Source organism: Melanostigma gelatinosum (assembly GCF_949748355.1).
Source record: "Melanostigma gelatinosum genome assembly, chromosome: 9".
Taxonomy (NCBI): Eukaryota; Metazoa; Chordata; class Actinopteri; order Perciformes; family Zoarcidae; genus Melanostigma; species Melanostigma gelatinosum.
In genome coordinates, this window is record NC_136642.1 from 10,410,545 (window position 1) to 10,421,431 (window position 10,887).

The window sequence follows — 10,887 nt, forward strand, 5'->3', positions numbered from 1 at the left end:
ACTTTACCGAGAAGCAGCGTTTCACAAAACAAACATTGTTGACTTTCTGATACCGTTCGGATCACTTGGAGCAACTTGGTAATAGACTCTAGGACTTCTCAGGTATGTGAAGTATTTCGACAGGTATCAGACTTGGACCGCATTACTCCGATCACCTGACAGCCCGCTGCAACCTCCGTGGTCACGTGTCATCGTTCAAGTTTCAGGAAACTTTTTTTTCCCCTTCTGAAAACACAACTGCCCACGTCCCGCCTCTTCTCCCCCACCACTGGTTACAGCCGACAATCACAGCGCTCTGATTGGCCGGACTGGGGACTCGTAGCTACACGTCAGACTCAAACAACAACCCCTTTTTAAACTCGTTTTATGTGTAATTGATGTCGTCCCCTGAAGAAAAAACAGCTGGAAATGCGGTGTTTTGTGGCTGTGAAATGAAAGCTACGGAGGAGTCAGTCGTTCAGGTGAGTGTGTTAAACGGCCGCCGAGCAGCGCGACGACTCGGCTCGTTCTTTGGTCAAGTTACAACTTTGTGAGCTTGTTGCCAAAGGTCTGCCAAGGTGTCCACTGTCAGTCATGTTACTTATTCATACAGCCAATTCAAGTCTTTCATTTGCAAAGGTCTGTGTTTCTTCTGAGCTTACCATGAAGGCGGAGTAGCTGACTTATCGACGCATACAAACTCGTTAGTGGGTTTACATGCAAACGTTTGTGTGCAATTGAATTCCCTTTACACACGCAAAAATAAACTGTCGTTTGGGTTTGTCTCGCCTATGCTGTACATTACATAAATGCGCATGAGAGATGCGCAGATATTGAACAGAAAACTGCATTGTGTCTTTATTCTTGAGCTAGAATAAACAACAAAGGGTATTTAAAGCGTATTAGCGAGACTCTAAAACAAAAAGATATTGTCAGAATCATAAATGATATACATATAAATGCAAAAATAATTGCACAAACAGTTCAATATATGTCCAGTTTACAATTACATAAGACAAAATAAAGCAGTAAATCTTCCCAACTGAGAAGGTGAAACTAGGGAATGTTCATTTTAGCTTGAAATGACTCAAACAGTGAATTGTTGGTGATTTACATATATTCAGCCTACAGGAATACATACGACTAACTTGTGTCTGCCTTTCAAAACGTTGACTTTAAAGAGAAATCCATGAAAGCGTGTACAAGCCTGAACACTTAACGTGTTACTGATCTTATATGAGTGTCTTATTAGTGTAAAACCAACCATTTCAATTCAAATGTCATCCTTACTGAGCAGATGCTTTGTTTGCTGTTTAAACAAACTTACTATCAGTCACAGAAAAGCTCATGGCCATGTTCAGCTGTGTATAAGCTCATGGTAATTAGTGGGGTGGGAAGCATGCCTAAGCTTGCATATTGCCCAAAACAGTTGACTGGACTTTCGAAAATAAACTTAGCTGCAGTGTTGAGATTAATTATCATTATATCTAATTATACTTTCGTCTTTTCTTTCCCAGGATGGACTCTGAAACGCCCCCCTGACATCAGATACACTTCACAGCACAGTAACGACTAGTTTAGTGCAGTCTAAGATGATGCTGCCTTTGTGAAGGATAAATGAAGCATAAAGGTGTGAAGGATGGGTGGTGCTGGTGTTAGCAGACATGTCAGAAAGCCAGATAAACTAGTTGTAGTTGGTGGTGAGGAAGTGTAGTCAGGAGAGCAACAGAATTGGCGTATTACCGTCAGTGTCGAGTTGAGGAAACCGTTAACAGTTGACACGGCAGATAAAGATAATTGGCCGATGGAGTACAGTGAGAGAGTGCTTTGTGGGACAGGGGAGGTGGAGCTGGACCCCAACATTGTGAGTGAAGAGGCAGGAAAACTGTACTCAGAGCTACAGGTAAAGCAGCTCCTTTCCACTTACATTTCCCTTCTATGCCGTTTATTGTTTCAATAAAAACAAAAAACACGCCCTGTTCCTCTGACTGGTTTCCCGCTCTGCTGCTTTGCCCCGTCACAGACCGTTATTGAGACCCATGGTGAAGGTGTGGTGGAGTCGCTGGTACCCATCTTTGTGTGGGTCCTGGAGGGGCTGGCCAGCTGCAAAGCCCAGCTGAGAGACAGGGAGGAGGAGGCGGAGAGAGAGAAAGCTGAGCGGGAAGAGCTGCTGGAGAGATACCAAGCAGAGAAGGCCCTTCGGAAAGAAAGTCAAGAGGTGGGGATCGAAGAAAGCGTTGATGCAGTGTTTTTCAAAGCGGTGAATGTAGGCTGTTGTCCGTGCTCAAAGCCGGTTAACGCGTTTTGTTTTCTTTAGCGGTATCTGGAGCTGGATGACCAAATTGAACTAGACAGGAGAGCCATGAGGGGGAGGGAAAAGGAGAGAGAGCGGCGAGGGAGAGAGCTAGAGAAGAAAGCAAGACAGCAAGCAGATCATTGTGAGTATTTGAATGTTAACGCTGTGAATTTCCAATTTTTCTCATTCATGTGTCTTGTGCGTGTTATGACTAGATACATTTTAAAAATCTGGCAGAAGAAGAGCTACAGCCTATGAAGTTTCCAGTAATTCTAAAGTGACGTGCTATTTGTTTGTTGCAGTGGTGGCCTTGGAGGACCAGAAGGCTAATCTGAGTAGAGAACTGAGCACACTGAGGCACACTCACAACAAGGTCCAATACTGCTGTTCAGTCTCTTGTATCACCGCGCAGTGACTTCTTAAACGACATCTTACAATATTCAGGAGTTCTTCGGTCATTCCTGTATTTTTTACGTCTCACTGATGTTCTCTCCTTCAGCTGGCTCACACATATCGGGAACTTTTGGAAAATAGAACGGATTCTGAAAGAGATTCTCCTCTAAGGTTGTTCTTATTCAGTGCTTCTTTATCACAAGTCATTTTTATGCTGTAGAAAGTGTATCACAAAGAAAGGCTATAAGTGAAATGAAAGATGGCAGTTTGAGACCATTTTGCAAATGTTAATTTACTTTTGCTTTGTCATCACACCCGGGAAGTCACTTTTACATTTCATTGTTATTAAATGAGACTTTTGTGGAAAGGGTGAGCAAGAAAGCTATAATTTCATCTCTGAGCATTGAGTCTGAAAAAAATGGTATTTAGTGTGAATTTTCAAAATAAAACACCAGTTGTTGCTGGGTATTAATCAAAGGTCACGGGCTGTAATTCAGCGATGGCAACAGCTCTGCAAGAAAATGGTGCAACATGTAAGAAAGAGTTTATATTGTTTATTCAGGTGGCTTTTCTTTACTACGTCACACTTTTAGGAATCATGTGGGCCTCAAGAATAATGATTTTCCATCCAACCAAGTCTTGTCAGAATCCAGTGTGAAGGAAAGGGTAAACACATTCTGACCTTACACATAAAACTATATTTTGAATTGATTTTTAATACAACATTTTGGCAGAGAAGTAGCTTTTGTTTCCTCCCTTTGTTGCAGATGATACGAAGACCACATTCACAGTCTGGTCCCCCCTGTTTGGAAGATCTAGTAGCCAGGAAAGGAAAGGCAATTGACATTCCAGTAAAGCCCGCCGCCGATACATTTATCAATGACATCATAAGCTCCACTCCTGAGCTGAGGCTATTTCATGGCAGAGGAATTGAAAGGTAATAATCTGAAACCATAAACTAGTTTTTCTGAATTGCAGATTTTAGTGAAACAAATGTGTAACCATTAACTAAACCCTAGTTCACGCAGAGCAAAATCAAAGGTTCACCTAGTTTGTCACATTTCTTACTCTTTCACTCGTATCTTCATCAGCTCCCCGGTTAGATCAAACACCAAAAGGCCACAGAGAGATGAGTCGGAGACCAGCGTGAAGGACGAGATAAGGGAGGTGGAGGAGAGGGAGTGCAAAGTAGAAGAGGTGCAAGGAGGAGAGAGGCAGGAAAAATACATGGTGGAGGTGGAGGAAGATGATGATGGTATGGAGTGCAAGCTGCGCAACAATGACTCTCTGTTCTCTGAGCTGTCAGACATGAGCCTGGATTACGTGGAGAGTGTGGACCGAGGGGCCAGAGTCAGAGGTAAATTGACATGTTTAAAGAGCTTTTATTACAAACACGGTTGATGTGCTTTCGCTTCATCGTAACGAAACAAACGGCCCAGGAATCGCACCGTTTTGCACAAACAAACTGAATAATGACTTTGTTCTGCAATGTGCCGCATTGAGGCACAGAGGAAGTGATCACAGATGTCAGAGGTGACTCAAGGTGGTTTTTTTGAAAATAATCTGGCAATTATGAGAAACCATTTATACCCACAAACAAGAAATGCAAGTACAGTTCAGTGAAGAAGTCCTCCTGCCGTAGGCTTCATAAAGCATCACTTCCTTTTTTACTATTTGGCACCATTTCATTTAGTTATTTCTTGTTGGATTTGAATGAAGAGTAAATATGAATACCTGTTGTTAGTATCGCCAATATTTCTCTGTGTGTTCAAGCATTCCTTTGTTCTCTGTAGGCAATGCAGACCAGTTTGAGGAGATTCTTTCTCAGTATGAGGAACTGAAAGTCACCCAGTAAGTCCTATATTTAATTTCTCTGACCTCGCTATGACTGGTCCAGTGTGCAGGGGGACTTTCCAAACACTTGGGCTTCTTTCTTCAGTACAAACAAATGAATAAGAGGAGAAAATGTTCCAGTCACTAATGTGTTGGAACTGGTTTCTCGCTTTACTAAAGTCATTGTCTTCATTGTCTTCAATTGCTGATCTTTCAACGTGTTTTGTTTGTATTCTTTCAGTGAGTTGGTAGACGCTGCCCGGAAGGCTTTGATATCGCGGGTCGTAGAGCTCACTGATGACCGGTCCGCTCTTAAACTGGAGGTGACCTCTCTTCAGGAAACCGTCGCACGGTTAGAGGGCCGGATGAAGGAGAAGGAGGAGGAAACCAAGAGGTCTGTTCATTCTTTAACCGTATGAAAAAGAAAATGTGTTGTCATAAGTGTGACGTAATATTTTATAACACTATATAGTGCTGTTACAATACCTCTGTGCTTTATATCCACTATTTCTCCTAGACTTCGGAAAGAGCTGGAAGCGTGCCAGTCTGAGGATCCCGATGTAAGTCATTTTCAAATCTACTGTATCACTCAGCAGTTACATCATTGAAGGTTTTGTTTGTAATTCAGTAGCTGCAAAGCGAGCGTATGATGTATGAAGCCGATGCATACACTCCATTATTTAGCATAAATCCTTCCATCCAGGCCTCTCTACCCACATCCATGCGGAACTTCTCTCGCTCTGAAATGGCTCGTGTGGTCATGGAGAAGAACCAATACAAGCAGCGTCTGTTTGAGCTGCAGGAAGCCGTAAGACGTAGTCAGACACTCAGGTAACTCTGCTACTGAATCAACATAGTTATGTGTTTGAGTAAAGTTGATGTCAGTCCCAATAGAACAATTAGTTTAAAACCAGAAGAATTGTGTTCCAGGATTTTAATCTACCAACCAGATTTTTTTTTTCTTTTTTTAGAGCAACAAAAGATGAGAGGTTAACAGAAGAGAAAAGGTCAAGTGTTTGGAGAAAGTAAGTGTTTTTGTTTTGATTTCCATCCTCTTGTCAATTCAATTTGCAGTGAAGTTTATACCCTCATAACACACTTACAGTTGGCTGGAGGAGCCTGGTGAACATGCCTGTGTGTCAGAGGATAAAGCATGCAGTAAAACATCCTTGTGATATTGAAATATTGTTATTGCAAAATACATTAAATAAAAGCAATAATATAAGAAACAATATACCATGTATTAAAAAAACAATTGGGTAAGATGTGAATTTTTGCCAGATTGCTCTCTGTTGATAAAGCAACCAGTCGTCAACAAACACATTCAAATATTCATTAAAAAACAGTGGGAATGTAGCTCAGGGTTCATTTGGTTAGAAGTACTTGAAAATACAGATGTTGGATTTTAGGAGTTACACAAAACAACCCTCCTTAATATTGCTGTGAAGAATCCGACGCATTGGGAGTGTTTGACTCGGTAAACCATGTCAGCTGAGCAGGAAGAATGTTTGCTGTCTGTCTGTAAAGGTACTTGGCGTTACATGGACACATAGAGCGACTGAAATAAACACGTGTGCTATGCACGTTTGGTAACTGCTTTAGTCAGACATTTTATGGTCTTTATAAAATATTGATAATAATTTTATTTTTTTTAAGGTTCAACCGCTTGTTTGGCCTGACCAAGGTACCTCTAATCCCGCCTTCTGCATTTGCCCTGCAAACTTCTCCATCGCTCACTCGCTCTCCTCTGGGGTCTCCACAACTACCGGCTGTCAGTCACACTCATGCTGAGTAAGCTCATGGTTCTGGCCATGCCGCTCTTGCGTATGCCGTTCTGTTTACGTCGTTGTTTGCAACAAAATGTAATCATTAAAAAAACGACTCAGTCAAGCTGATTAACAGCAGAAGCATTCTCTTTAGATCTGCTTCTCCTGCTGCTCTCTCTCCTCGTGTCAGGAGGCGAGAACTCTACAGAGAAATTCGCACCCACATTTGGGAATCGCTCGGAAAACGGCAGATACACGGCTGGAGCACACCGCTGGCCAACACACAGGTAGAAACACACACACGGGCACACGGAAATACAGCAATCTGAGAGGGTATATGAGAGGACATGATTTTAAAATGGCTTATAGCTCCCCGGGCTTTTTTTGAGCCTGAATTGTGCAAAAAAAAAAATCTTGTCTTCTTAATAATACAGAGTGTTTAACATGCCCAGACCCGTACATTTCCACAATCCTAACAAAATCGTGGTGCTTAACTGTCATCATTGTAGGAATCCCACGAACCTGTGCCAGAGCCCAAGGAAGTGCCTGTTCTAATGCAGCTCAGACTGCTGGATCAAAGAGACTCCACAGCTAAGGTAGGTCTTTCCACTGCCAATCTCTCCAACTCAAGAACCGTGGGGCCTTTACATTAAACCTCTGGTGCATTTAAATGTGGGCCCTCACTTATTTTTCTCTTCAGCTGAACTGTGCGGTCGCAGTCACACCTGAGATCTCAGGAGAGGCCACGGTAAGTCTGTCATTACCCCGATTATGTAACAACGCTAGTCATACTCTAATCACCATGTACAACGTCCATCCAAGCACAACCAACGCTGCCCATGGACACGTTGTTTCACAACACTCATCTTTCCAAACTCCACATCCGTCCTTCTCTGCCAGTGTTCAGTGTGGGTATTGTCTGGCCCTGCCTCCTGCAGTGATATTACAGTCATTGATCCAGCACGGCCCAACACAGTACTGGATCAGTTCTGCCTCCCCCCCACAGCTCCTGCTCTCTGCATCTGTGCTGTGCCTCCTGTAGGTCAGTGCCAGTACAATGGGCTGCAGCAGCCACCCACAGACAACTTATCGAATGTATTCTGTACTTGTATTATCTCCTTCTAAACCAAACTGATGACTTCCTGTCCTTTCTGGTCTTGTTATGTCAGGGGACACTGCAGGAACTGTGTGGATCGGAACTCAGGAAGGAAGGTAGTGTGTGCTGAATAAACATGCTCTCTTCAATAATTAGAGCTGTCTGAGTAAAATGCATGTTGGCAAAGCGCTCCAACCCTCTTTCTCTGCCCCCCCCTCTTCTTATTTCTCCCACTGTCTCTGTCTCACAGTATACTGGTTCACTCAGCCTCTGCTAGCAAGAGGCGCTGTCTGCAGTCTGTTTCTCTCTCAGAAGGTGTTCATTCACTCAAGTGAGTTCTGTTTGAAACACATTTGTGTTCATAGTTGAGTATTAGCGTAATGTGACTTTGAGTTATGTTCATGTCTTCATCAAGAAATCTTTGGGAATAAACTGCTTTTTGTTGACTCAATCTGACAGGTATTCCCAGGACCAAGTCATAGCTGGTTTAGCTGATGGGACTTTAGCATTTTTCTCACACAGTTCAGGTAATGCGAAACTGACATTGATCAATTTCTTCATTTAGCATTCTCGACAAAAATGGATGATTAGTGGCGTAAATCATTTCACGATGAGTGCTGTGTTTGTCAGGCGGCTGGAATCTGCAGTCACACTCTGTGATGCCTCTCGGATCAAACCCTTTGCAGCCCATTCGCTGCTGCCTTGCAAAAGGTGGCCGCTTGTGGGTGGGATATTGGAACAAAGTCCATGTGGTTGACGTTGTCAGCAAGAAGGTTGAGGTAAGAAACAGCGCAGGTACCTATGTTGCTTTGGGTCTCATGTTGACATTGTTGTTAACTCAAGCATCATTATTCCTTATTTGCCCCTTGCAGCAAACATTCTCAGTCTCTGAACGCAGTGAGCAGCAGGTCCGTTTCCTGTGTGCTGGTGGAAGTGGTGTTTGGACATCCTGCCGACTCGACCCGATCCTCAGACTGTTTGACTGGTCCACAGGACGGCCGCTACAGGAAGTCGATTTTACTGTTTTGGTCACTAAAACATTAGGTGCTGAGACAGTATTTCTTTCCTATTTTAAATGAATCTAAAATGTAAAACTAATATATTTACAGTTGGACATGTACAGTTTGACTATCTATTAGCTGCGGAATCTACATTATGTTAAAGCATAGGGAAGTCATTTCCTGCACAGTTTAAGCTCATAACAGTTCTGCTCAATGTTAAGTCATCAGCTGGACACTTTATAATCTGGTAGTGGTGACTACAACTAACGCTGTTGTTTCCCTGTTCTTCATTTTCTCATTGAGGAAATACATTTCCACCTGTTCTATTTTTGAATATTTCTTTTAATGTGTTATACAGTTCTATATTTTAGCAGTCTTTGTGGCTTTAGCAGTATGTGCAAATTCCTCTGTAGGTGTGTTGAAGCAATTCATAGTCAAACTGACTACCTGCTGAAGTTTAGAAAAAGAGCAGTTATTGTTACAGTCAAGAGGATAATACAGCTGTCAAAAGACTACAAACACTAAATTGATTATGTGATTATGCCTTATCTGAATTCTAAAAAAAATTTTACATTTTGTTTTGCAACTTTGATCTTAAGCTCGTTCCTGCAGCTCAGCTAACATGCTTCTGTCTCCCTCTGTAGGCCAGGCCTTCCTGACGCTCTCCCCTCTCCAGATCTCGTCTCTCACAGTCATCTCTGGCCGTCTGTGGGTGGGCACAGGAGGGGGGGCCATTTTCTCCATCCCATTATCCATAAGTGAGTTTAATTTAGATTGAGAGTATAGGTACTTGACTCTTTGTGCTCTAACTAACATAAACTGATGACCGTCTACAGCATCAGAGGCTGTTTCCATCCCATACTGCTCCATTTCATCAGCCCAGCTGTGTTACCACGGACATAGACAAGCTGTCAGGTTCATCATCGCTGCACCTGGTAAGAATCTGATCGTTTTTCAACCGAACACGCGAAATATATTTGACAACTCGTTAATTGAGGGAGAACCTTCAGAGTGCGCTTGCATGCAGTATCTGTCTTGTAGTGACATCTTTCCCCAACAGGTTGTTTGATCGTCTCTCCTGGCAGCAGCAATGTCACTTCCTCTCAGCTCATCCTCAGTGGAGGAGAGGGCTACATCAACTTACGAATCGGTGAGTTGAAGGGAAAATATCATTGTTGTTTGAAATTGTTTAAAAACTGTCTGATGCATTGGATTGCATTTATTTACTGTTTAGTCATTGCTTTGTTTATATAATGCCTGACCGAGCCGTACTCTTTTTCAGGAGACGATGCAAATGAGGGATCTCTTGAGTTGTCCCAAGCTACACCTCAGCGGTCTGAACGCAGTCACATGATCATCTGGCAGAATCCCACCCCCTCTGTGCCCAGCTCTGCCCTCTGACATGGATCATCTCCTAGTTCTGTCTTTTTAGGAATGAGATAAAGACGGAGCAGTCATGTACTGCACACCAGCAAAGCTAGAGACTACATTGGAAATGGTGCTTTCATGGAGAGAGAGAGAGTGTGTGTCTGTATGTATGTATGTAAATGTGGTTTCATCCTTGTTTACCTTTTTTAATTTTGAACATCTATGTTTTGACTGGATTTTTCTGATGAAGGTTGATACCTGACTGTTTGCCTTCATCTAACTTTATATAATTTAGTTGCGTGATTGTTGTTAGTTCCTCTTTATTTTTATAATTCTTATAATTTTGTTTTACCTTTGCACTAACAATGCATTCAGTTTCCCTGACATGCAGCTCTTTATTCCTCCCAGGGGGCACCAGGTCTGTCTGTCCAACATCTTTTGATCATAAAGTTTAACTAAATAATGTGGCTGCTCTTGAAGCTGTTGTTAACTGTGAACTGGAAACAGGTGTTGATCTTCTCTCGGTGTACTGTACTGCACAGACAATCAGACACTTCTTATCTCCTGAAATGGGATCATTTATTTCGAATTGTGATGTTTGTTCTTCCCCTTCACATTGCATATGGTCTAACTACAAACAGCACATTTTGAATGTGTCTGTATAAAAAATATGTGATATCCCCCTCTTCTAAATGAACAACTTCAGTCCTTGTTGTCAGAAATTATTTATTTTCTCTGTCAGTTATCAGCCTAATGTCGTTGGATGTCTTCATTTGTTTTATGTTTTGATTTGATTTCACTATATTTTGTAAAATAAGGGAGATTAATTCAAAGTGTCAGTATTTATGTGCAATTACAAGTTTGTGTATTCATTGGGTCTCCTTATGCTTCTTGGAAAATAAATTAAGACTTGAGTATTTGTTGACACTGAACTTGCAAATTATTGTCATTAAAATGTCTTACATGGTTAATGCATTAACTTTCATTCTGAGTTACTTTGCCTTAAACTGGTGAAATAATATATCAGCAGATGAATGGACAACACAACAAATTAAAACAGCAGATTCATCTTTTTAATCTTCATATATTGGAATTTACAGTAGAGCCTATTACAGTACAACCCTGAGTATAGTACACATAAAACAACTGGTTAAA

General features: G+C 41.9%; 1 protein-coding gene across 2 annotated transcripts; it reads left to right on the forward strand.

The window, feature by feature from the left end:
* Window positions 1-356: 356 nt before the first annotated feature.
* On the forward strand, window positions 357-10,649 carry LOC306781665 (C-Jun-amino-terminal kinase-interacting protein 4). Of its 2 annotated transcripts, none has more exons than XM_079274610.1 (28): window positions 357-461; window positions 1,497-1,882; window positions 2,003-2,197; window positions 2,297-2,417; window positions 2,578-2,648; window positions 2,775-2,839; window positions 3,262-3,334; window positions 3,436-3,605; window positions 3,760-4,025; window positions 4,462-4,519; window positions 4,743-4,895; window positions 5,019-5,061; window positions 5,205-5,332; window positions 5,473-5,526; window positions 6,158-6,292; window positions 6,422-6,554; window positions 6,777-6,863; window positions 6,968-7,015; window positions 7,168-7,309; window positions 7,437-7,479; window positions 7,614-7,694; window positions 7,823-7,890; window positions 7,994-8,142; window positions 8,236-8,407; window positions 9,009-9,122; window positions 9,201-9,299; window positions 9,425-9,514; window positions 9,647-10,649. In XM_079274610.1, exons 2-28 carry the CDS (start codon window positions 1,784-1,786, stop codon window positions 9,763-9,765), a joined length of 2,976 nt encoding a protein of 991 aa, XP_079130736.1. In that variant the 5' UTR covers window positions 357-461; window positions 1,497-1,783; the 3' UTR covers window positions 9,766-10,649. The 2 variants fall into 2 exon arrangements, with proteins under 2 accessions (XP_079130736.1, XP_079130737.1); XM_079274611.1 differs by having other exon boundaries at window positions 6,461-6,554.
* The last annotated feature ends 238 nt before the right edge of the window (window positions 10,650-10,887 follow it).

Excerpts from the sequence above, each read along its gene's own strand:
- LOC306781665 (XM_079274610.1), top strand. The coding sequence starts at position 1,784 with ATGGAGTACAGTGAGAGAGTGCTTTGTGGGACAGGGGAGGTGGAGCTG. Across the intron at positions 4,026-4,461 it reads CCGAGGGGCCAGAGTCAGAG|GCAATGCAGACCAGTTTGAG; the intron begins GTAAATTGACAT and ends TGTTCTCTGTAG. Across the intron at positions 7,695-7,822 it reads GAAGGTGTTCATTCACTCAA|GTATTCCCAGGACCAAGTCA; the intron begins GTGAGTTCTGTT and ends TCAATCTGACAG.